The sequence below is a fragment of the Schistocerca gregaria genome, chromosome 4 (genome assembly GCF_023897955.1).
Source record: "Schistocerca gregaria isolate iqSchGreg1 chromosome 4, iqSchGreg1.2, whole genome shotgun sequence".
Lineage (NCBI taxonomy): Eukaryota > Metazoa > Arthropoda > Insecta > Orthoptera > Acrididae > Schistocerca > Schistocerca gregaria.
The window spans coordinates 219,808,437-219,835,946 of record NC_064923.1 but is presented as its reverse complement, the minus strand read 5'-3'; the positions used below and the strand labels follow the sequence as shown (position 1 = coordinate 219,835,946).

The window sequence follows — 27,510 nt, the reverse complement described above, 5'->3', positions numbered from 1 at the left end:
GTTTGCTAAGTCCCATTGTGTGTTCATAATTACATCAGAAACCTTTTCCATGACTTAATGAGTGCAAATGACAGCTGTGCCAATGCATTGCCCTTGTATACCTTGTGTACATGATACTGCTGCCATCTGTATATGTGTGTATTGCTATTTCATGACTTTTTTCAACTTTGTGTATGTTGATATTAATGTAATTGATGGTACTGCATATCATATACTTAACTGTACAGAACTAGTTACTGAAGCAGCAGCTGCTAGGAAAAAAGTGTTGTGCTGTCCCTGTATCAGTCACCATATCTCAAAAGTGGATAGTTTCCCCTTCGAATTTGAGATATTACTAGGCAGACTTGCCAAAGAATTCACTTTTTTAATGGTAGACGACTTTAATATTAATCACAATGAGGGGGAATATTTGTGCAAGAAGCTTCCTTGTTATCTGAAGCTCATTCAACATGCAGACACACAGAAAAAGTCCAACAGGATGTACAGATACTGTAGACACTGTCATACGTTGTGTAATCACTGACATATCAGAGAACATATTGAATTTACAGTTCATGAACACGATAATTGCAGACAACTATGGCCATTCAATTGAAGTGCATGGTAATGTTATGAGCAATGAAGGTATAGTGATAGAACTGAAGCAGTCCAGAAAAGGAAACCTAAGTTATCTTGGAAGTTTCACTGAAAACAAAACTGGGAGAGGATTATAGTGCAAAAATTAGAAGAGAGTTGGAAAAATTTTCTGTGAAATTTTATAAATATTAGCTGTCGAAAAGTACGTAGTAAAGTACAAGAAAAGCTCACTAAAAACTAGATCACAGCAAAAATTTGGAATAGGGAAGAATTAAAAGAAGTATATAAATATTAATCAGGAGGATAAAGGTTTAGTGAAGGGTGGGGTCTGTAAAAACACAAAGGAAGCCTACAGCAGTTCGATAAGGGGGAGAAAAGCCAGCTATTATAAACATATAATAAAAACTTCGTCAGATATACAGGGTGTTTCAAAAATGACCGGTATATTTGAAACGGCAATACAAACTAAACGAGCAGCGATAGAAATGCACCGTTTGTTGCAATATGCTTGAGACAACAGTACATTTTCAGGCAGACAAACTTTCGAAATTACAGCAGTTACAATTGTCAACAACAGATGGCGCTGCGGTCTGGGAAACTCTATAGTACGATATTTTCCACATATCCACCATGCGTAGCAATATGGCGTAGTCTCTGAATGAAATTACCCGAAACCTTTGACAACGTGTCTGGCGGAATGGCTTCACATGCAGATGAGATGTACTGCATCAGCTGTTCAATTGTTTCTGGATTCTGGCAGTACACCTGGTCTTTCAAGTGTCCCCATGGAAAGAAGTCACAGGGGTTCATGTCTGGCGAATAGTGAGGCTAATCCATGCCGCCTCCTGTATGTTTCGGATAGCCCAAAGCTATCACACGATCATCGAAATATTCATTCAGGAAATTAAAGACGTCGGCCGTGCGATGTGGCCGGGCACCATCTTGTATAAACCACGAGGTGTTCGCAGTGTCGTCTAAGGCAGTTTGTACCGCCACAAATTCACGAAGAATGTCCAGATAGCGTGATGCAGTAATCGTTTCGGATCTGAAAAATGGGCCAATGATTCCTTTGGAAGAAATGGCAGCCCAGACCAGTACTTTTTGAGGATGCAGGGACGATGGGACTGCAACATGGGGCTTTTCGGTTCCCCATATGCGCCAGTTCTGTTTATTGACGAAGCCGTCCAGGTAAAAATAAGCTTCGTCAGTAAACCAAATGCTGCCCACATGCATATCGCTGTCATCAATCCTGTGCACTATATCGCTAACGAATGTCTCTCGTGCAGCAATAGTAGTGGCACTGAGGGGTTGCCGCGTTTGAATTTTGTATGGATAGAGGTGTAAACTCTGGCGCATGAGACGATACGTGGATGTTGGCGTCATTTGGACGCAGCTGCAACACGGCGAACGTAAAACCCGAGGCCGCTGTTGGATCACCTGCTGCACTAGCTGCGCGTTGCCCTCTGTGGTTGCCGTACGCAGTCGCCCTACCTTTCCAGCACATTCATCCGTCACGTTCCAGTCCGTTGAAATTTTTCAAACAGATCCTTTATTGTATCGCTTTTCGGTCCTTTGGTTACATTAAACCTCTGTTGAAAACTTCGTCTTGTTGCAACAACACTGTGTTCTAGGCGGTGGAATTCCAACACCAGAAAAATCCTCTGTTCTAAGGAATAAACCATGTTGTCCACAGCACACGCTTACAACAGAAAGACGACGTACAGAATGGCGCACCCACAGACTGCGTTGTCTTCTATATCTTTCACATCACTTGCAGCACCATCTGTTGTTGAAAATTGTAACTACTGTAATTTCGAAAGTTTGTCCGCCTGAAAATGTACTGCTGTCCCAAGCATATTGCAACAAACGGTGTATTTCTATCGCTGCTCATTTAGTTTTTATTGCCGTTTCAAATTTACCGGTCATTTTTGAAACACCCTGTATCTAAAAACTGTGTGGGCACAGGCAGGTAAGAGACAAAATACCAGCTCATGTTATCACACTTAATAAAGGAAGGAACAAAACTAAACAATCTATATGAAGTATTTGAAATTTTCGGTCAGTACTATGTGGCTGTAGTGGATGGGTTGGTCAAAAACCAAAACATTAAAATTGTAAATAATATAAAAACTCCAGAAAAGTAACAGGTTGTTTATTCCTATCATAACAGATGAGTCAAAAGCCGTAAATAAATACTTAAAAAGGCAGACGGATAGGATGGCACATCTCTGTAAAGTGTTAAGCATATTTATAAAAACCTAACAAAACCTATCACGTTCCTTATAAATAAAATACTGAAGGAAGGAATATTTACAAATTGCTTAAAGAAAAGAAAAGTAATCCTTCTATATAAAAGAGAACACGAAGGGAATTCTGGCAGCTACAGGCCTATCAACATCACATCTGTTCTGTTGAAAATTGTAAAAAGTCATAAAGGATAGAATAGTAAGTTTCATAGAGAAACATAAAATAATAAGTAGGGCACAGAATGGTTTCAGAAAAGGTCAATCTACAAAGACAACAGTTGCCGACTTCACAACATATATAGTCAAAAACAAGAACAAGTTTATAGTCAAAAGTTTTCACTTTTTAACTAGCATTTTTATTTTCAAAATTTCTAGTTCATTGATTTATTCCTTGTGCGTGTTGCACTCACAATGTAGATGTATTTTGTGATTTGTTTCTGAATCGTGTACTGAGTGAGATGGTTACTCCCCTTAATGTACAGGACACACATTTGTGACGATTTGCATGGTTTCCCCTTGTTGCTAAGGTGAATACTGGGATGTGGTGCCTTTGATTAAGCCATTTCTAACTTCTTGCCTTATCCTCACCCTACCCTATCCCACTTTGTTAATGTTTTATACATATGCAAGCGAACCTGGAAATGCTTTGCAATTGCTAAATGTGTGTGGGAATTTTATATGCATCCTAATCTCCTTCTCCTTTCTCTCTCTCTGTCCGTCTCCTCCTCCCCCTCCGTGTCCACCTCATCGTCTTCCTTAGCTCTTTGTCCATCTTGTCCCCCTCCCTCCCAATCTTTCTCCATCTCCTCCTTCGCCCACTTTCTGCCCATCTCCTCCTTCCCCTTCTGTCGATTTCCTTCTCCTACACCTCTCTGTCCATCTCGCCTTCCCCACTTTCTCTGACTTTTAGCCTTGTTTATTGTTATTGCAATTGAAACCTTAACTGGGAAAAGAAGCGACTTAAAATGAACGGGTGAATCGGTTGGGATCATTAATGTAAGGGGTGCAGGAGAGACCTAGAGACCTCTTCAGCTGCTGGATCTGGGAGGATAGTAGCTTTAATGACAGTATTTCTCATATTTTTAATATATGAATGGGTAGGAATGCAGTTTTGGATGACTCAGATTCCATAGAAGTATATAATCGTAAGTTGAGAAATTATAAAATTAGCACTGCTCTTTCCTCTTAAAACTGACTGAAGTGAAGAAAATTAAACAGCGTGTTCGCTCGTGTTCGCTCGTGTTCGCTCGTGTTCGCTCGTGTTCGCTCGTGTTCGCTCGTGTTCGCTCGTGTTCGCTCGTGTTCGCTCGTGTTCGCTCGTGTTCGCGCGTGTTCGCTCGTTCGTGTGCGCGCGTTCGCGCGGAAATAATATATGTGGAAGAATGTGTCAATATTCTCTTTCAGTCAATCTTATCAGATCATCTGTACAGTGTTGTATCATGTAACAGTTCGAAGCAAATCTGTCAAGGAGTTTTGAGATTTTTGCTATCAACATTTCGCCTTTATATATAAAATATAGATTTATATATTACATATATTTTAAAAATATGTTTATTAGAGCATTGTGTAAAAATCTGAAATAAATTGGTTCAGAATTGTACGAGAGTTTTCCTAACAACCTTTCCCATTACTGTATAAGGGGAAAAGGTTATTAGGAAAACTCGTGTAAAATTCTGTACCAATTTATATACATATAGCCCACACATGCAGCCCATGTATGTCTCAGTTTTTTAATCAAAGCATCATGTAAAAATCACAGATATACTGAAGAGTCAAAGAAACTGGTACACCTGCCTAATATCATATAGGGCCCCTGAGAGCACACACAGGTGCCACAACATGACGTGACATGGACTCGAACCCCCCTGTGGGTCCGGGCTTTAGGATAGGCCCGAGGTATTCCTGCCTGTCGTAAGAGGTGATTGAAAGGAGTCTCACATTTTGGCCTTTATGTGATGGTCCTCTGTAGGGTTTGACCTCCATTTTTCAAAATTTTCCCAAAGAGCGAGCAAATTGGGGAAGGGCGCATTACATGGTGCATAGTGTCCACCATGCACGGAGACCTCTTCATCCTTCGTCGATGTGGATCTGCACTTCCGCTCATTCTCCAGCTGTTGGATGAGGTCACCCTCCTGGATGCATTTTCCTCCATTCACTGTGCAGTATTGCTTTTTGTGCTGCTGACGATAATGGACTTATTAGCTCATTTGCACGCGATATGCAGCACGGTAGCCAGTCCATTGTGGTGAGGCTGCCATGTACCTTGTTGATTGTAGCCCCCTGACCACACAGGGATTACTCCAGATGCTGATGCCTGCAGCGTTAACTCCCCATGTATCCCAAGGAGTAGATGTCCATCACAATGGGGCATTGGGACTCCCAGCAATAGCCATCCTGCCAGGTGGTCTTTGCTGCGTCTGAGTGGCACCCACAGGGAGCACACCTGGTCATAGTGGGTGGCATCAGGGCGGATGACACAACATGAAGCATTGTACGTCATCTCTTGCTGGTAGTCAAGCACCAGCAGTCTCTAAGCAGTCAAGGTCTAACTTCAGTACTAAGAAATACGACCCTAAACAGTCCGCCCACCCCCACCTGGCCACAGCATGGGAGGAACACCAGGCTAAGGATGGCAGCGAAGCATATTCAACCAGGTACGTTGTATGTATGAGAGTTGATTGGAAATATTTCTTGTCCGTGAGACCTCAGTTTTCTTGTGGAGCATTTAGAGGACAAGTTTGGGGAGGTGGAGGGCTTGTCCAAAATGCGGTCAGGGTCGGTCTTGATCACAATAGCATCCTCTGCCCAGTCACGGGCACTACTCGCCTGTTACAATATGGGGGATGGTCCTGTTTCCATCACACCTAATAAGTGCTTAAATATGGTCCAGGGTATCATATTTCGCAGGGACCTTCTTTTGCAGTCTGACGATGAGTTGCTTGCCAGTTTAGAGCGGCGAGGTGTCCATTTCATCTGGCAAGTCCACCCAGGTCCAAGGGGTAATCAGGTTGCCGCATGTGCCTTCATCTTGGCCTTAGAGGGTGACACATTACCCGGATGTGGTGCTTTGAGTGCTGGAAGTTCGGCCATATGTCTTCCCACTGTACTTCCAGTATCACCTGTCAGGATTGTGGACGTCCTTCACATCCCAATACTCCCTGTGCACCACCTCCCATTTGTGTCAACTGCAGAGAGCATCATTCGCCTCGCTTGCCAGACTGCTGGATTCTCCAGAAAGAAAGAAAAATGGAATAAAAGACCCTGGTCTGACTGACCTACACTGAGGCTAAGAGAACATGAAAGGCTACAACCTGTGCATATGACGTCAACCGACGCCGCTGCTGTGATATCAATTCTACTATCTTCCATTCCACTGTATACAGATGGCTCTCAGAGCCGTCATCATCTACCTGTCCCCTTGATGGTGAGGGGCATTTCCCCCTGTTGCTCCTGCACAACCTACTTGAGGAGCAACACTCCCCTCCCCCCTCCCCTCCCACCATCAGGGACGTTAGTTCCCACTTCTCAGCCGGAGAAGCATAAGTCTTCTTCGGCTCCTCTTGCCAGGAAGGGATCTTTTGGGTCACTCCCTACCAGTGGCAAAACTGGCACCTGCCAGTGGCTGAAGCAACCACAGGTAGCTGGTTGTAGGACTTCACGGTCCTCTTCAATCCCTGATACTGAATCAGCGAAGCCCCCCTAGCTGGACAAATCTAAGGAGCAGTGAGAGAAACCTAAACAGAAAAAGATTCCCAAGAACCAAGGCACTGTGGTGGCACCCACACCACCACTACCTACAAGCTCTGAGTCTAAGGATGAGGCGGAGAGTCTGGTGCCTGCTGAGGACCTAGATCTCGCTGGGCCCTCAGACACAATGGATGTCAATCACACAGACACTCTTCTGGTGGCAGCAGGTCACCCTGAGGCGTAGACTGCTTCATTGAGTGTTTCATGCCTTCCCAGTCTCACTATCGTGTAATCCTCCAGTGGAACTGCGGCGGTTTTTTCCACCACCTGGCTGAGCTACGGCAACTGTTAAGTGTTACACCTGCTTCCTCCATTGCCTTTCAGGAAACCTGGTTTCCAGCAATGCAGACTCCTGCCCTCTGCAGCTATAAGGAATATTACAGGAACCATAGTGACTATAATAGTGTCAGTTGGCATTTGCGTCTATGTCCTGAACTCAGTATTTAGTGAAACTGTGCCCCCTTCAAATCCCCGTTGAAGCTCCGGCTGTCAGGATAAGGATGATGCAGGAAATAACTGTCTGCAATGTATATCTTCCTCCAGATGGTGCAGTACCCCTTAACATATTGGCTGCACTGATTAATCCACTCCCTAAACCTTTTGCACTTTAGGGAGATTTTAACGTGCATTATTCCTTGTGGGGTGGTGCCATGCTTACTGGCCGAGGTAGGGTGGTCGAAAATTTTCTGTGCAGTGTGCTCTGTAAATCTGGTGTCAGCTGGCAAGATGGGGGAAGTACTTTCTGCCGGCAGTGCTGTTCTTTGACAGAAAACTCAACCTCTGCCTCTTAAATACAGGTGCCCCCACACATTTCAGTGTGGTACAATGGCACATATTCAGCCATTGATCTCTGTTTGCAGTCCTGGCCTTCCCCCAGCTATGCACTGAAGAGCACATGATGACCTGTGTGGTAGTGACCACTTCACCATATTCCTGTCTCTTCCCCGGTGACATGCCCATGGACACCTACCCAGATGGGCTTTAAACAAGGCAGACTAGGAAGCCTTCACCTCTGCTGCCACCACTGAATCTCCCCCGCATGGTGCCATTGATGTTGACGTTGAGCAGGTCACTACAATGATCACTTCTGCAGCGGAAAATGTGATCCCTCGCTCTTTAGTGTGCCACATTCCCTTGGTGGTTGCTGGAAGTTGCCAAGGCAATTAGTGTCAGTGAGCTCTACAGCGGCATACAAGGCACCCTTCCCTAGAGCACCTAATAGCCTTTATGCGGCTCTGTGCCCACATTCGCCAGCTTATAAAACAGAAACAAGTGCTGGGAGAGGTATGTCTTGACCATTGGGTGCCATACGTCACCTTCACAAGTCTTTCTGGATTCCAGACCCCAACAGGTGTCCCTGGCATTAACATCAATGGCATGTTATCTAACCATGCAAACACAATTGCCAAGCCCTTTGCCGAGCACTATGCCCCAGCCTCTGCGTCGGAGACCTACCGCCCCCTCCCCAGCCTTTCACACCCTCAAACAGTGGATGGAAAGGAAAGTCCTCTCATTCGCTACATGCCACAATGAAACCTATAACGTCCTATTTACAGAGTGGTAGCTCCTCAATGCCCTTGCACGTTGCCCTGACATGGCTCGTAGGCCGGATCAGATCCCCACTCAAATGATCAAACATCTCTCATCTGACTACAAGGGATATCTCCTCGTTAACTTAAACTGGATCTGGTGTGATGGCATCTTTCCATCACAGTGGTGGGAGAGTACCATCATTCTGGTGCTGAAACCGGTCAAAACCTGCTTGATGTGGATACCTACCGGCCTGTCAGTCTCACCAACTTCCTTTGTAATCTGCTGGAATGTATGGTGTATCGGTGGTTGGGTTGGGTCCTGGAGTCACATGGCCTACTGGCTCCATGTCAGGGCGGCTTGTGCCAGTCACTCTACCACTGATAACCTTGTGTCTCTTGAGTCTGCCATCCGAGCAGCCTTTTCCAGATGCCAACATCTGGTTGCCGTATTTTTTGACTTTATGTAAAGCATACGACACGAACTGGCAACGTCATATCCTTGTCACATTGTATGAGTGGGGTCTCTGGGGCCCGCTCCCAGTTTTTTTCCGAAACTTCCTGCCCCTCCATACTTTCCATGTCCTACTCGGTGCCTCCCATAGTCCCCCCCCCCCCCCCCTCGCTCCCTTCTCCGTATTCAGGAGAATGGCATTCTGCAGGGCTCTGTACTGAGTATCTCTCTATTTTTAGTGGCTATTAATGTTCTACATTTCTTACTGCTCCTCCAGTACTGGTGTTGCTGAGTGGTGCCTACAGGGAACTATTCACAAGGCGCAGTCATGGGCTCTAGCCCACTGCCTCCAGTTTTCAGCCACGAAGTCGTGTGTCATGCATTTCTGTTAGCATCACGCTGTTAATCCAGAACCAGAACTGTACCTTAATGACAATCCTCTATCACTGTAGTAGACACATATCGAATCTTAGGACTGCCTTTAGACACCCGAAGGACTTGGCTACTTCACTTTTGTCAGCTTAAGTGAAAGTGCTGGCAGCTCCTCAGTGCCCTCCGCTGTCTGAGCAACATCGACTGGGGTGCAGATTGCTCTACGCTGCTGCAGGAGAGCCCTTGTTCAATCCCTCCTTGATTATGGGAGTCTGGTTTACGGTTCGCCCTCAGTGTTGTGTTTACTCGACCCAGTGCACCACTGTGGCATTTGACTGTCAACATGAGCTTTTAGGATGAGTCTGGTGACCAGTGTACTGGTGCAGGCTGGAGTCCTTTCGTTGAAGGTTAGGCATGCACAGCTTCCCGCCAATTATGTTGCACACGTTTGTAGTTCTCCTGCACGCCCGAATTACCATCTTTTCTCAACCATGATGGTTCATCTCCGGCATCAGTGGCCCAGGTCTGGGCTTAAGATTGTGTTTCACGTCAGGTCTCTTCTGTCTGAACCGCAGTCCTTCCCGTTACCACCTTTCCTCGAGGTCCATTCATGTACACCTCCATGGGGTACACCTAGGCTGCAGATTCTTCTGGACCTTTCGCATGGCCTAAAGGACTCTGTTAACACTGTGGCTCTCCGCTATCACTTCCTCTCAATTCTCTACATGTACCGGGGCCATGAAGTGGTTTACATCGACATCTAGATGGCTGATCATCACGTAGGCTTTGTGTCTATTCATGGAGGACTCATTGAACAACACTCCTTGCCAGATGGCTATTTTTCACTGCAGAGCTGGAGACCATGCTTTGTGCTCTTGAGCACATCCGCTCATGCCCTATCATGTCATTTTTCCTGTGTACTGACTCCTTGAGCAGCCTACTAGATATCGACCAGAGCTACCCTCGCCATCCTTTTGTAGCATCCATTCAGGATTCCATCTATCCCTGGAATGGTCCCGTCATTCAGTGATGTTTGTATGGATCCCAGGACACGTCAGAATCCCAGGCAACGAACTTGCCAACAGGCTGGCCAAACAGGCTATTCGGAAACTGTTTCTGGAAATGAGCATCTCCAAAACTGACCTGCATTCTGTCTTACGCCACAGGGTTTTTCGGCATTGGGAGACAGAATGTCATATAAGTACACTCAACAAACTGTGTGTCATTAAGGAGAATATGAATGTGTGGAAGTCTTCCATGTGGTCCTCTAACAGGGAATCTGTTGATCTCTGCCAGCTCCGCCTTGGCCATACGTGGTTAATGCATGGTTACCTCCTCCGTCACTAGGACCCACCTTGGTGTTGCTGTGGCTCACAAATGACAGTCATCCACCTCTTGCTGGACTGCCCACTTTTAGCTGCTCTGCGTCAGTCTTCTAACTTTCGCAGCACCCTACCTTCGGTGTTGGGCAACAATGCCTCAACAGCAGCTTTAGTTTTGCATTTTTTGAGGGTGGGTTTTGTCATTTGATCTAAGTTTTAGCGCATGTCCTTTGTCCCTCTGTGTCCTCCACCTTAGTGCTTTTTTGGTGGAGGTTTTAGTGTGTTGCAGAGTGGCTGGCTTCTCCTTTTTATTCTCGTGGTCAGCCAGCCATGGTACTCTTTCTTGTTTTAATCTCTTCTACCTATTTCTTGTGCCACTCTGTGGTATTCTTATCAGTTTGTCCATTTTAGTGTTTGTTGCCCTAATGTGATTCTTGTGGGTTTCTCCTTTCTTCCAGCTGTTTTTTGTATGTCTCGATTATTTTACTCCCACCCTTGTGGAATTAATTTAATTGGAATGAGGGCCTGATGACCTAGTAGTTTGGTCCCTCCCCCCCTCTTTCAAACCGACCAACCAACTATGGACTTGACTAATGTCTGAAGTAGTTCTGGAGGGATTTGACACCATGAATACTGCAGGCATGCCCATAAATCCGTAAGAGTACAGCTGGGTGGAGATCTCTTCTGAACAGCACATTAACAAGGCATCTCAGATATGCTCAGCAGTGTTCATGTCTGGGAAGTTTGGTGGGCAGAGGAAGTGTTTAAAATTGGAAGTGTGTTCCTGGAGCTGCTCTGTAGCAGTTCTGGACGTGTGGTGTTTCGCATTGCCCTCCTGGAATTGCCTAAGTCTGTTGGAATGCACTATAGACATAAACAGATGCAGGAGATAAGACAGGATGCTTACATATGTCACCTGTTAGTCATACTTAGATGTATCAGGGGCCCCATATCCCTCCAGGTACCTCACACCATTACAGAGCCTCCACCATCTTGAACAGTACCCTGTTGACATGCTGGGTCCATGGTTTCATGTGTTTGTCTCCTTACCCGTACACGTGCAGCTGATCGATACAATTTGAAATTAGACTTGTCCGACCAGGCAACAGTTTCCAGTAAACTGTCCAATGTTGGTATTGATGGGCCCAGATGAGGCATAAAGTGTTGTCATGCAGTCATAAAGGGAACATGAGTGGCCCTCCAGATCTGAAAGCCCATATCGATGATGTTTCGTTTAATGGTTTGCACGCTGATCCTTGCTGATAGCACCACATGGAAATCTGCAGCAATTTGTGGAATGGTTGCACGTCTGTCACCTTGAGTGATTCTCTTTAGTTATCATTACCTCAGAGATGCTGTATACCATTGCTCATGCGCCAATTATAACACGACATTCAAATGCACTTATATCTTGATAACTTGCCATTGTAGCAGCAGTAACAGATTTAACAACTGCCCCAGACAATTGTCGTTTATATATAGTCGTTGTTGACTGCAGCACTGTATTCTGCCTGTTTACATCTCACTGTATTTCAATATGCTTGCCTATACCAGTTCCTTTGGCACTTCAGTGTAAATTGAGCAAGAACTTTAAGTGAGATTAGATTAATACTTGTTCCATAGATCATGAATACGGCACTTTGTTATGATGTGGAACGTGTCAGGTTAATAAAAGATGTCTGTACAAGATATTGTGTTACACAAAATATTGCATGACACTAATGTTTAAGCTAGTTTTTTTCCCCCCTTCTCCTCCCTTAATTTATATCTAAAAATTCAGCCAGTGAGTAGAAAGATTGTCATCTAGAAATTCTTGTAATTTATTTTTAAATGTTGGTTGACTATCTGTCAGGCTTTTGATGCTGTTTGGTAGGTGACCAACAACTTTTGTGGCAGCATAATTTACCCCTTTCTGTGCCAAAGTCAGATTTAACCCTGCATAGTGAAGATCATCCTTTCTCCTGGTGTTATAGCTATGCACACTGCTATTACTTTTGAACTGGGTAGGAGTATTAACAACAAATTTCATAAGTGAATATATATACTGTGAGGATACCTAGATCCTTAAATAGATGTCTGCAGGATGACTGTGGGTGGGCTCCAGCAATTACTCTGATTACACGTTTTTGAGCAATGAATACTTTTCTACTCAATGATGAATTACCCCAGAATATGATGCCATACGAAAACAGTGAATGGAAGTAGGCTTAGTAAGCTAATTTACTGAGATTCTTGTCACCAAAATTTGTAATAACCCTAATAGCATACATAGCTGAACTCAGACGTTTCAGCAGACCATCAATGTGTTGCTTCCAGTTTAACCTCTCATCAATGGACACACCTAAAAATTTTGAAAATTCTGCCTTAGCTACAGACTTCTGTTCAAAGTCCATATTTATTACTGGAGTTGTGCCATTCACTGTACGGAATTGTATATACTGTGTTTTATCAAAATTTAAAGAGAGTCCGTTTGCTGAGAACCACTTAATAATTTTTGTGAAAAACATCATTTACAATTACATCACTTAGTTATTGTTTTTTGAATGTTATTACTGTACTTGTATCATCAGGAAAAAGAACTAACTTTGCATCTTCATCAATGTGGAATGGTAAGTCATTAATGTATATAAAGAACAGTAAAGGACCTAAGATCGAACCCTGTGGGACCCCGTACTTGATAGCGCCCCCCCGCCCCCCCCCCCCCCCCCAGTTGGGGAATCAGCTGTTGTTTTAACATTACATGAATCACTTATTTCAACTTTCTGCTTTCTTCCAGTTAAGTATGAATTAAACCATTTGTGCACGGCCCCCCTCAAACCATAATAATTTAGCTTATCTAAAAGAATTCCATGATTTACACACTCAAAGGCCTTTGAGAGACCACAAAAAATACCAATGGGTGATGTCCGGTTATTCAGAGCATTTAATATTTGATCAGTGAAAGCGTATATAGCATTTTCTGTTAAAAAGCCTTTCTGAAAACCAAACTGACATTTCATTAGTACTTTATTTTTACAAATATGGGAGGCTACTCTTGAATACATTACTTTCTCAAAAAATTTTGATAGAGCTGTCAGAAGAGAGATTGGGCGATAGTTGTTGACATCAGACATATCCCCCTTTTTATGCAATGGTTTTACAATGGCATATTTCAGTCTATCGGGGAAAACACCCTCCTCCAAAGAGCTATGACATACGTGGCTGAGAATTCTACATATCTGTGCGGAACAAGCTTTAAGTATCTTGCTGGAAATGCCATCAATTCCGTAAGAGCTTTTACTTTTCAGTGAGTTTATTATTTTACTGATTTCAGAGGGAGTGGTTGGTGGAAATACAGTTGTTTCAAACTGCACAGGTATGGCCTCTTCTGTTAGAAGCCTTGCCTCTTCTAGTGAAGATCTAGATCCTATTTTCTCCACAACATTTAAAAAATGATTACTGAAAATATTTTCAGTTTCTGATTTTTTTAGTACACTTGTCATTCAGTTTTGTGGCACTAAAGTCTTCCTGTGCTCTTGGTTGCTATGTTTTCCTTTCAATAATATTCCAAATTGCTTTAATTTTATTATCAGAGTTACTGATCTCAGACATGATACACATGCTTACAGACTTTTTAATAACTTTTCTTAGTACCTCACAATAGTTTTTATAATATTGAACAATTTTGGGGTCAGTACTCCCTCTTGGTGTTAGATACAGTTCTTTTATGGTTGCAAGATATTCTTATTCCTTTAGTTAGCCAAGGTTTTTTATATGTTTTCTTGGAATTATGTTTAACTATTTTCTTGGGAAAACGATTTTCAAATACCCTTAAAAATGTATCGTGAAATAAGTTTTATTTCAAGTTTGCATCAGGTTCCTTATACACTTCATCCTAGTCTAGTTGCTTTAGGCTTTCCCTAAAGTTTACAATATTTATATTGTTTAATTGAACACACTGCTTTGAAATTCTAATTTGATATACTGCATGGAGCTATGTCATGTACTGTAACTGTGCACCATGATCTGAAAGACCATTCTCAACAGGATAAGCACTTATGTCCTTAAATTTATCTTGGTCTATAAAAAAGTTATCTATCAGTGTCCTACTGTTCTTTGTTATCCAAGTAGGAAAATCAATGACTGAGCTCAAATTGAAAGAATTGAGTAATACTAAAAGGTCATTCTTCCTATTACACTCTTTCAGGGAATCAACAATGAAATCCCCACAAATGATAATTTGCTTCCCCCTGTCTGACAGATAGCAGAACAAAGCATCCAAGTTTTCTAGAAATAGCTGAAAATTCCCTTATGGGGACCTATATGCTGTTACAATTATGAAAGTGGCATCATTTAGTTTTAGTTCAGTGGCACATGCTTCCATATGTTGCTCTACACAAATTTTTTTAGTTTCTAAATTTTTTACACTGTGGAAGCTTCTGACATATATGGCAACTCCTCCTCTTATCATATTATCTCTACTTACATGTGCAGTTAATTTGTACCCATTGATGCTAACCTTTCGCATATCAGTGACAATGTGATGCTCAGACAGGCATAGTACATCTATTACATTCTCAGTTTCTATATCTTCTAAACAAAGCAGAAGCTCATCAATTTTATTCTTCAATCCCCCAATATAATGATGAAATATAATAACATTATTTTTCACTTTACTTTTGTGAGTATCTTGAACTTTTTTAACATCTTTAGTACTTGCCTGGCTGAGTTTCCCACTGGACACTGATCTTACACTAAAGTGTTTCCACCTTGAGATGTAGTTCCTCCCCCCTTTAAATTTCCTGCTATCATCCCAGCCAATTTACCCTTCCCCTTCTTGTTGAGGTGTAGGCCATGTCTAGTATAGTCCCACCTACTGAGTGAATCAACAGGAACCACACCAATGTGTGACCCTGCACCAGATCCAAGTAGCCGTTCCAACTCCAAATTAACTCTCCTGACAGAAGAGCTCAAATGAGGCTGGTCGTGGTGCTCCAGAACCGACACAAACCCAACACTGGTATGACTCGATGCTGATGAAATATTTGCCAGGTCACACTCGTTGCTGTACCCCGGATCTCTGTCAATACTGTTGCCCAGCCCACCCACAATAACCACGGTATCTTCCTTAGTAAAGCCTCTACATAGTGAACCTAAATCCTCTGTAACCTGCCCCAGTCCAGCACTAGGTTTGAAAAAACTTGTGACCTGGTATTCTGACCCTAATTCATCCTGCAGAAGTTAGCCCACACCCCTAGCATGTGAACTACCTAGCAAGAAGACTTTTTCTCTTTGAAGACTTCCCTACCTTCTTACTCAATTTGCTGCTGAAAGCTTGTTGAGCCCTGTCTACATTTACTTCTGTGAGAGGCTCATCAGTTTCTGACTGAGGCAACAGGTCAAACCCATTTTGTACATTAATAACAAAGCTGTCAGAAGAATTTCTTGGCTTGTTCCTTATGCCTGTTGCCACTTCCCACCCCTGTTTACCCGTCTCCCCCCTTAACCTGCTAACAATGTTTCCTCCTTATTTATTATGTATATTTATGTACCTCATACATTGTAAAATTAGTCGCGTGTCTGTAAGTGTTTATTAGAGCAAATTGTAAAAAACTGAAGTAAATTGGTCACGAACTTTTGAAAAATTTTGCTATCAACTTTTCTCTGATACATAGTATGAATATATTTACATACCACATATTTTTAGAAAGTAGCATATATCTGTCTGCTCATCAGAGTTTTGTGCAAAAATCTGTAGTAATTTTGTCGAGAACTTTTCGAGATTAACAACAATCTTTCCCATTTATATAGTGTATACATAGTTATATATCATTTATATTTTGAAAGGGTGTAGCATTTGTGTATCTGATTTTTTATTGGAAATAATGTAAAATTTTTAACTAAATAAGTCATGAATTTTTGGCACCAACATTAAACTAAAACTTCTCTTTGTACAGTAGTATAGATATTATTTTTTTAATGTTTGACACATTCGATGCTATTGTACTAAATGGTCTGTGGATAAATAAATAAATAAATAGACATATCAGAGACTTTTTATTGTGTGTGTCAGAGTCCTGTTAGAAAAATTAAACCAGTATGGCATAAGAGGTTGAGCAAACAATATTATCAAGGCCTTTACTGGAAATAGGCAACATTGTGTAGAGATAAAATATAATGGGGAAAATGGGCTTTCAACATTCAGAGAGGTAAAATATGGTGTACCCAGAATTGGGTGTTGGGGCTATTACTATCTATTTTATATGTAATTGATATGCCAGAATGTGTAAATGAACAGTGGTAACATGTGCTGTTGACACACTTCAACTAATTATCAGTAAATCAAATATTTTGGGGATCCATACTTTTTATAAATGGAAGTAAAACAACTTTCATGAGAACACAAGCGAATAGGGCAGTCAAGGCGGATGATCTAGATATCAAGCTTTGGAGATTCAGGTATTTCAGAAATTTGTTGCAGAAAGTTTCTGGGATTGATGGACAGTTTCATGACAAGAAAGATTCATATTGATAAAATGTGCTCAAAATTAGCAAAAATATATTTCTTGTGAGAAAAATGTCTCAAACTGTTGATCAAGATGCTTTACTAAAAAATTATTGTGGTCTTATTTATCTGTACGTCTCATACTCTATATCTGCATTGGGCAATGCAAATAATGTACACACAGTTACACTACTTAACTGCAAAAGAAAGTTATTAGGTGTGTCCAGTGCTTTCACCACACAAGGTGTAAAGAAAAGTACCACATGTATACAGACAGACTTACGGCAAATGGCAGAGAATCTAAAATAGCTGGATGTATATTTTATAACAAACTTCCAAGTAGTATAAAGAACTTAAAACACTGTCTGCTTTCAAATAAAAACCAAGGTTTCATCTGGTCTCAGCCTGTTGTTACAGTGTCAAGGAGTTCTTAGATAAAAGTATAATGGTGTAAAGTTCTTAAATGCCATATTACAAAATTATTAATGAGATTCTTCTGCAATTGTTGTAAATAATGCAAAGGCATTGTGCCTGTATCTATGCACAGTTGTATATACCTTTCTTAACTCTGTCTGATACTACACTGTGTAGGTATGTTTGTTATCTTATTTATGTTGTATGAACTCTACATATCTTGTACAAATACCTGAAGACTAGTGTGTACCTGTTTTATACACGTACCAAAACTTTGTAACACATCCATGTATATCATTACATATTCAATATCAAAACAAAAAGTGATCAAAGAATGAATTAATTCTACATCTACATCCATACTCCGCAAGCCACCTGATGGTGTGTGGCGGAGGGTACCCTGAGTACCTCTATAGGTTCTCCCTTCTATTCCAGTCTCGTATTATTTGTGGAAAGAAGGATTGTCGGTATGCTTCTGTGTGGGCTCTAATCTCTCTGATTTTATCCTCATGGTCTCTTCACGAGATATACGTAGGAGGGAGCAATATACTGCTTGACTCTTCGGTGAAGGTATGTTCTCGAAACTTTAACAAAAGCCCGTACCGAGCTGCTGAGCGTCTCTCCTGCAGAGTCTTCCACTGGAGTTGATCTATCATCTCCGTAATGCTTTCGCCATTACTAAATGATCCTGTAACGAAGCGCGCTGCTCTCCGTTGGATCTTCTCTCTTTCTTCTATCAACCCTACCTGGTGCGGATCGCACACTGCTGAGCAGTATTCAAGCATTGGGCGAACAAACGTACTGTAACCTACTTCATTTGTTGTCGGATTGCATTTCCTTAGGATTCTTCCAATGAATCTGTCTGGCATCTGCTTTACCAACGATCAACTTTATATGATCATTCCATTTTAAATCACTCCTAATGCCTACTCCCAGATAATTTATGGAATTAACTGCTTCCAGTTGCTGACCAGCTATTTTGTAGCTAAATGATAAGGGATCTATCTTTCTATGTATTCGCAGCACATTACACTTGTCTACATTGAGATTCAATTGCCATTCCCTGCACCATGTGTCAATTCGCTGCAGATCCTCCTGCAATTCAGTACAATTTTTCATTGTTGCAACCTCTCGATACACCACAGCATCATCTGATCATCTGCAAAAAGCCTCAGTGAACTTCCGATGTCATCCACAAGGTCATTTATGTATATTGTGAATAGCAACAGTCCTATGACACTCCCCTGCGGCACACCTGAAATCACTCTTACTTTGGAAACTTCTCTTCATTGAGAATGACATGCTGCGTTCTGTTATCTAGGAACTACTCTATCCAATCGCACAATTGCTCTGATAGTCTGTATCCTCTTTCTTTGTTCATTAAACGACTGTGGGGAACTGTGTGAAACACCTTGCGGAAGTCATTTAATTAATTAAAAGTAAACATTATACATTGGTTTCTTATAACATCAATTTCGTATAACCTCAGTTTAACCAGGATAATAATGTGATTAATGCAGTTAAGTGCCGTTTATAGGTCACAGAAAATACCAACTGATCTATTTTGTTATTTGGTGAGTGCATGTGAAAATGGAATTCTCAGGTGCAACTGTTATGAAATCCAAATTGTGATTTACTGGGGATATTAGTGTTATGCAGTTAAGATGTGTTCTGGAATACATTACCTCAAAAATTCTGAAAAATGTCAGTAGGGAAATGTGTCAGTAGTTATTGAAATTTCTCCTGCCACCTTTCATATAGAAGGGTTTAACAATGGGATATTTCAATCTCTCTGGAAAAGTATGTTGAATTAGTGATGCAGTACATATTCCAGAAAATAAAGTGCTAATTATATGGAAACAAGTGTTCAGTACTCAGTTGGAAACTCCATTAAATCCAGATGAGCTCTTATTTTTGAGAGAATATATAATTTTGTTAATTTTAGAAGTGTGACACCACATGAATTTTCTCCTGAACTGTTTGCCACCATATTTTCTGCTATATTTGAGAAATTATTAATAAACATATCTGCTACCTGTGACTAACCATTTATAGCCATTCCATTTAAATTGATACTCCTTAGAAATGTTGAGGAACTTTTGTGGTGTGGAACTACTGCAAGATCTTTACTTGTTTTTGCCAAAAGATAAAATTCCCTTTTCTGTTCACAAGTGATCCATAGCTTTTTTACATAGGTGTTTGTCATTTCCAAGTAGTATATGTGGAAAGCTATTTTCAAATAACAGTATGAATTTATCATGGAAAAGATTAAATTTTGTGTCAGCATTTGGTCCATTATAAATTTCATACCAGATCATTTCTTGTAAACTATTCTTAAAAACATTTGTGCTGGAGTCATTAATTACTTTTCATTTCCACTGAGGAATATCTATACTGTGTTATCCGAACAGTGCAACATGGTCAGCAAGAGCATTTATTACTGGGTATACAGCTATTTTCTTGTTTTGAGCTTTATCAGAGAAAATTTTATCAATTATAATTTCCTACCATCTTTACCACGAGTGTTGGAAAGTTATTGAGATCAAACTGTAGGAGCCAAATAAGGCATCTAGACCATTTTCCCTTTTAGAATCCATTAGAAAATCTAGAGCAAAATCACTGTGAACTGTTAGACGCTTGCTACTGTCTCGACAGCTTGCATAGTGGGGAATCCATATTCCTCATAAATATTGTATTTCAAAATTTCCTAGTGGGGATCTATAATATATAGTTACAATTAAAAAGTTAACTAATTTTCAGTATTAATCCACAAGTATACACTTATATGAGCTGATCAGTACAAAATATACTTGTCTCAGTATTTTTGAATCTGTGTTCTGGCTTTATACATGTAACAAATCTTCCTCTTCCCATGTTAGTTTTACTTGACTAAAACACTAGGTCATAATCTTTTGCATTTAGCCGTGTTTTTATGTGGTGCTGAGACAGGCGTGGGATATCTATCTTCTCAGAGCCCATTGAATTTTCCAAACACGCAGGAGCTCTTCTACCTTGTTACTCAGTCCTCTAATATTCTGATGGAGTAAACTAACCTAACTTTTGTTTGTATTCCTTGTGGGACTCTTCTGTTTTAACTTATTTCACAAGAGGGTGCCCGATTCCTGACTCAAACCTTAAAAAGAAAGAAAAAAAAAGTTTCCCTCTGTCACCATGAGCCACAGGTATATCTTACTTTGTATCGCTCCACTCCACCCTACCCCCTCTCGTGCATTTTTTACAAGAAGTTCAGCTAACACATCTTTCCCTCTATTATTAAAGTGTAGACCATGTCTATTATATGCCCATCTCCAGTTGTAGCAGCAGCACTGCACTTGTGAAATTTCAGTCAGTAGCAGATTGCGCAGCTCTGTGTTCACAAGGCTCACAGCAGTGTTAACACAGCACTGATCATGATGTAGGATTACCACAAGACTCAAAACTTGTGTGTGAAGCTGCTGCTCCTATTCCATCCAGCTCACCCATAATGCTGTTGTTGATAAGAAATTGATAGTGTCTTACATTATATTAACTTCTGTACATGGGAGCCAGGCTAGCCATTCAAATCGTAACAGTACCCAAAGATAGTTCCCAATTGAAATATCATGAGTGGCTAATCATACAACTTGTTAATTTTTTTTACAGTAAGTATGTTGTGTAGAACAATTATGTAGGCATTTTGTTGAACAATTATTACATGTATTTGTTTTCTAATGTGGTAATAAAACTTTTTAGGAATGTCCACAGAAGACAAAAGACTAGACCTGGTTGTATTTGGTGCCAGTGGATTTACGGGAAAATATGCTGCTGAGGAAGCTTTCAGATTATCAAAAGACAAGAATTTTACATGGGGAGTTGCTGGAAGGAGTGTGGCAAAACTACAGCAAGTTTTAAAAGATATCAGTAAAAAGACAGGTAAATGTATTTTGTTAACTTATTGTGACATTTCCTCTTGTTGCTGGTGAATTAATTGTGCCTTATGATTTATACATACAAAGACACAAACACTTCTGTATCTTTTTGAGTTATTTCACTTCTGATATATCATCTATTGAAAGTAACTTTTACCTTAAGTTGTAGAATTCAATAGTTGATAGCTTATATTTTCAGGTCTCCAGTTGCCAGAAATATGTGCTTACTAAATGGCATTTAGTGTAATTGTTTTCAGTTGTTTTAAAAGTAAATTAACATTCACAATTTGGGACATTTCTCAGCAGAATGCAAGATGTATTGGGAAACTGTAATTCTTAAATACCAATAAAAATTGTTTTGGAAAATTATCGTAGAGATAACAATTTTTAAGGTTGTGTAACTGTTTGTGCATGTCTTAAATCTGAATATGACTTGTATAATCACATAAAGTGTAAACCTATCAGTCCATAATGTTTCTTCAGTAGTAGCAGGTCTAGTTTGTAATAAAAGTGTCTTTTCCAGCATCATATTGTATGAGTTACATAACAAATGATGCAGTGCTTGATTTTCTCTCCCTCCCTCACTCGCCTCTGATGCCCCCCCCCCCCTCTCTCTCTCTCTCTCTCTCTCTCTCTCTCTCTCTCTCTCTCTCTCTCTCTCTCTCTCTCTACACCACACCACACTCTGCTGCTCTTGTCTATAACAGAGTGCTGCACATGAACCAGCCAAGATTCCATGTACTTTGAAAGGTCAAAATGAGTCAGTGGTGTGCCAATCCAGATAAAGTAGGGAAAACAGTTTTTGTTAGCAGAGAGGCTCTGCTTGTCAGTAATGATCGGATTCACATTCATTAAATTATACTGGAACACACTTGATGCAAATTGTCAACAGAGGCTAATTTGTGGGATACTTTGCTTTATTTTCACAGATTCCACCAAACTTCTCACACTTAAAAAAAAAAAAAAAAAAAAAAAGTGTCACAGAATGCTTTAATCCTATCTTGTTTGTTCAACTAAAAGGGAACTGCAAGTGCCTTTTTCTCCCAAATTTCTATCTGACCATATCTCCGAATCATTATTGTTCATCAATTTATTATCAAATTAATACATTTGTTTTATTTGTCTGTAACTAACCCCTTTCTCTTCCAGTTTGTTTTTTCCCTTCCAGAAACACAAAGATATTAGATAGGCATTTGCTGAGTTAACAGATTCTTGCTCTAACACTGTTCACAAGACATTAATATCTCTTTCTCTTGCCATAAGGTGGCATTTGAAATATAGATGTAAATCTGTAGATTTTGAATTCTTACTCATGCAATTATACTCTGTGAAATTTGGAGATGAATGTGATGTGTCTTTACGTGAGAATGCTTTACTATTGTTAAGATATGTTGGGGGTAGGGTTGGGGGTAGGGGGGCTGTTCTGTGATGCTCAGATATTTAAATCCCACCACTTGAGAACCAAACATCCTACTTTTAATTTGCTGCAAGGAACAGTTGTGAGAGAGGAGACTGTGTTGCTTTTATTACTTTGTTGTCAAGTACATGAGAGCTGTTTTAGTGGGCACACTGATGGCAGTGAAAGTGATCCTCTGTGTCTGTGAAGTGCTGTTGTTGTTGGTATAGTCTCCAGAAAGTCAGTTACATGTTTTTCCTTATTTATTAGGAAATCTATTTCTTGACATTTTCTGTATGGGAATGAGTATTTATTTAGTGGGGCTTACTCACCTGTAAGTATGTAATTATGTCATCTGTGTATAGATTTTATTGACAGCAGCTGCAGCCCTCCTCACCCCAGCAAAAATGGCAGTGATGACAATAATGTAGACATGTGTGATTTGTTACATTTGTGGTAAATATTCTGCATTACTAGCCAGCCAAATAGCCCTCCTGCCAGTATCATATAACAGTCAGCTGTTTTATTTGAATTAATACTTTATCATTTGTCACCCAACAGAAAATTGATAGATAACAGGACTAACAGTAACACATTGCAATGATCATAGAACAAATGGAAAGATGTTCATCTGTGGATTTAAGCACTTGGTTGGGGAGCAGACAGTTCTTAGAATAATAAACCATGTAAGTGAATGTTTGTTTATTCACTTGAATTACTTACTTTTTTCATGTTCTCAGTGGGGCCTCATTTCAAATAAAAGTTCAGTTTTCATAAATCCAACAGTGGTCTGAATGCCACTGTAAGTTATTAGCCAGAGTACTGCTGGAGGTAGTACACCTTGAAGAGGAGACTGAATTGGCATGGCATGGCAAAATTTGTACCTTCCATTCAGTTGCTAACAGTGTGGGCTGGGGCAGTAGTGTGGCTATGAAGGAGACTAGAAAGATGTAAATGGAATAAAAATGCACTTGTATGTACTTTCAGCTATGAAGACTTTACTGCCTGAACCCATTCAGAATATCATGACAGTAGACTTGAAGATGTCCATTAGCTGTATGAGCACTGTAGGAAGGATAAGCTGCTGGAAAGTGCCAAAGAAGAAATGTTAGTAATAATGGATTTGGAAATTTGCAGTGATAGACTCAGTTGGCTGGTTATGGGTTGCTTTTCCCTTCTACATCTGAAAGAGGTGGTGGCAGACACATAGATACAGCACATGAAATGTTCAAAACTGAAACATATTCTGTATATATCTTTGTCAATTACACATTTCTCTCATTGCTTTTACTATTCTTCAAATAAATTACCTCCTTACAAAGATCTGTTCTTCCTCTGCAAAGACTAGTATAATAAAAAAAATTGTAAAAATGGGCCAGTAATTGGCCAGGACCACTTTTTGTATAATGAAGCGTGAATAACCCCAGAGTAAAATGTTTGTTGCATCTGCCACAAAACATTAATCACTCCTTAAGAACACAGTAGTCACTTTTGGAGAGATGTAGATGGTGTGGAACTGGTACTGAGCAGCCATGTGATCTGTCCACGACTGACGTAATATGTTGCAATGAAGTGGCATGTATGTGCCAGTTGTATAGAATTGGCTCATTGAGTGGTCTGGTGTGGAGATGTAAGAATGGCTGAAAAGAGATATCATATTTGGATGTGCCCATGCCCAAAGCATGAATGAAATTGTCTGATTTATTGGTCTGTTAACATGGTCTGTCACAGTTGTTCAAAAGGAATGGTGTACCACTTGCAACCATGTAACATGGCCTAAGAACTGGCTGGGACCAGAGACGTCAGGATTTGTCAATGACAGTTCATTTCACACCAAACAATTATTGCTATTGTCAGTGAATGCAGATCCATCTTAACCTGTTCCCAAGGAAGCATTAAGGTGAACTTCGTGCAATCAACATTTGGAGTTGGCTGCCTTGCAAAAGGCCATTTCTCACTATGGCACATAAATCTGCACGACTTTAATAGGCTGAGCAATAAAGAAGACATGTAACGTGTTCCAGTAAGTTGTGATTATGTCTCTCTTCAAATGCTGCAAAGAGTTGGATGCATGTATGGCTCAGTAAGGCATTTAATCTGCTGTGTGTGAGGTGGGCAATTCAGGTCAGATTTGGTGCTATGATGTCTGAATCTTCTGCATACCATGACTTGGGCCTTCTTGTTCAGGTTACTGTGAACATTAATCAGGATATTCACTTCACCATGCTTGTGACTAGCTACTACCCTTTGTTCTACGTCTTCGTGGTGAGTATGCTGTGGACACACCCATCGTCCGAGGTGACAGCCCTGTTCACTGTTTTCCATGTTTACCTTCCTGGCAAGGCGAACTGATGTATCCTATTGCCTTTTGAGTGGCTTGCTAAGTCGCATGATCTTAGTCCTATGTCTGTTTGAAAACAACCTATGAAACATTGCAATCAACATATCTAAAATTTGGTAGCTGTATTGTGTCTAATCATAAAGTGGCTTCAGCTGGATATAACATACCTTAAGATACTTGTGGACCCTCTTTCTCACTGAATCTAGGCTCTTATTGAGGCTGCAGGTGGTTGCATGGTATGGGAGGGGGGGAGGACAGGATAATAGTATGTATGTTGTTTGTATAACAATGTTAGTACTACTGGATTTGGAAATTGCAATCGTGGACTCAGTTGGCTGGTTATGGATTGCTTTTCCCTTCTACAATTGAAGAGGTGGCATCCGACACACAAGTTAGCAAGAATCATTGACAACTACTTACAGGCTCCTGTGAGCCATCTGAGTGCACTCCGGATATCAACTATTTCAATCAGATTCAGAGACCTCTTTGACCAGGCAATTAATTGATCTTTTGCCTGTTAGAAAGTCATCTACTCCAGCAGAACAATCAGGTTGGACATAGTCAGTGAAGAAGATACAGTTACATTAATTCATGATATTGTGGGCTCCAATGACTCAACCAGTTGCTTCACTGTAGCAAATGGCATCTCAAAACGAGTCTTGAGAATGACACTTTGTGATGAGTTATTTTGAAACTGTGTGCCATGTCCCATCCTACACCAAGGTATACAATGATTTTACTAAGCAAAACAAAGCTCAAATGGTGTATTTGACATTATATTCTAAACTTCACTGAGATGATATGGGTGTAATAAATTGCTTTCTAATATGTTTGGGTTGTGAGTGCATTCATTGTGAGGAGTAACCTTGTTCTATACATCTGTAGCAGGATTTTGATAAAAATTGACACTAATTTTCAGTGATTGTTTAATTTTTCTATTTTCATATTCAAGTGTGCTTAATTTTTGGGACACTTATGTGATAAGCCATTTAAAGGCTTTGTTTCCTGATGATATCAGTACAATATTAAATTTCAGAGTACTAGCCTGGTCTCACAGTAGAGGTAGTCAGCTTTTGGAGGATGTGGATGTAGATATACATTATTGTTAAGAGGATACCGACCTCTTGTCAACCATATTTGCATATTTTGCATCACATGCATATGATAAATATGTAAAACCATATTTACATAATTTGCCTCACATGCACGAGATAAGTATGTAAATACAGTTGACAAGAGGTCAATATCCTCTTAATGATAAGAAATATGTTTTGACACACTTCAATGAGCTGTTTCCTGACAAAGGCATAACAGCCAAAATTACAATCGTAAATAAATAAATTTAATAGCATTCCAGCCAGAACACATGGTCATTTCTAAAATATAAGAATAGCTCACTTTTTATTCTGTAGTTTGTTGCAAAGCATTGTTATGAGTCTCAGATTTGTATTTTACATAGAGAGGAAATTGCAATCGCTTTCAGCTAGCAAGGAACACAGACAATAATTGACAGGATCAAGCAATATTGGAACACAGTGTAATCACAATAAAGAATTGCGAACATTTGTGGGGCTAATGTAATTGTCTCCATCCATTCTTTACAGTAAACTCATCTACCTTTAATTTTGTTAATCTTTTTTTTATGACTCATTGGTGTTTTTTCATTATGGCTGCTAAAGATGAAACTAGTTCTAGAACCACTAAACAAGTTACAACTAGTGATTTGGTGTCATATTAAGATACTGTTTACAGTTCTGGGAGGAGATGAGATTTAAATTCTAGCCTGGACTGTATTACTTTGTTTTTTTATTGTTTCAATAAATTACTCCAGGTAGATTATGGGACAGATTATTTAGGAAGGACATATCATTATTGAATAGTAAAGAAGTAAGAAAGATTAAGTTCCAAAAATTGTTTGTTTCTGTAAATTAGATTTATTAATTTTGCACTGGTCTGTTTTTGCTGAATGTTACTATTGCACATTTTAATGATTGTTGCTGTAGGTGCAGACTTATCAGAAGTCCCAGTCATAGAAGCAGATGTGAAGGATTTTGAGTCTCTACTTCGTCTAGCCTCAAAAGCTCATGTGATCGTGAACTGTGTGGGCCCTTACAGATTCTATGGTGAACCAGTTGTGAAAGCTTGTATAGAAAGTGGAGCACATCAGGTTGATGTTACAGGTGAACCCCAGGCAAGTAAAATATTTCCATGAAATGTTGAAATTTGTTATCAGATATCTATTGGATAGGTTGTCAGATAGAAAAGGCATTAAGCTGCGAACCACTGTGGACTGAATGCCAGTGATTAGCAGAGATATTCTCCCAAAAGTCCAACCTATGCAGTCTTAATAGCTGTATTTGATTAACATTTTTTTACTGACTTTAACAATTTTACAACAAGGGTTTAAAAGTAAAGAACTGTGCAATGAATATTTGTATGTATTACACATTTACCATAGCCCTTAGTACTCTTCTGTGCATTGTATCCTGTTGTTTACATTTCAGTGGTTCGTTAAAGTGTTACGGTATTTATCCCGTTATAAGATGAGGTTTTCTTCTAAATTTGTCGCTCAGGAAATACAGGGTTGTTTTACATTCACAGGTTGAACTTTGCTCCTGACGTCGACATTTTTACATTGTTTAATAGAGTGTATAGGGGTTATCTTACATTTACAAATGAAGCTTTGGTTATTGACGTCATGTACAGATTTACTTTGAAAAA

The 27,510-nt window shown here is 40.2% G+C and overlaps 1 protein-coding gene across 1 annotated transcript in view; it reads left to right on the top strand.

Annotated features, from left to right (window-relative positions):
• LOC126268127 (saccharopine dehydrogenase-like oxidoreductase) overlaps window positions 1-27,510 on the top strand; it is a 77,581-nt gene that overhangs the window by 9,514 nt on the left and 40,557 nt on the right. The window contains exons 2-3 of the mRNA XM_049973657.1: window positions 20,877-21,056; window positions 26,793-26,980. Coding sequence (XP_049829614.1) covers window positions 20,879-21,056; window positions 26,793-26,980 — 366 coding nt within the window. The 5' untranslated portion in view covers window positions 20,877-20,878. The remainder of the gene's footprint in view (window positions 1-20,876; window positions 21,057-26,792; window positions 26,981-27,510) is intronic.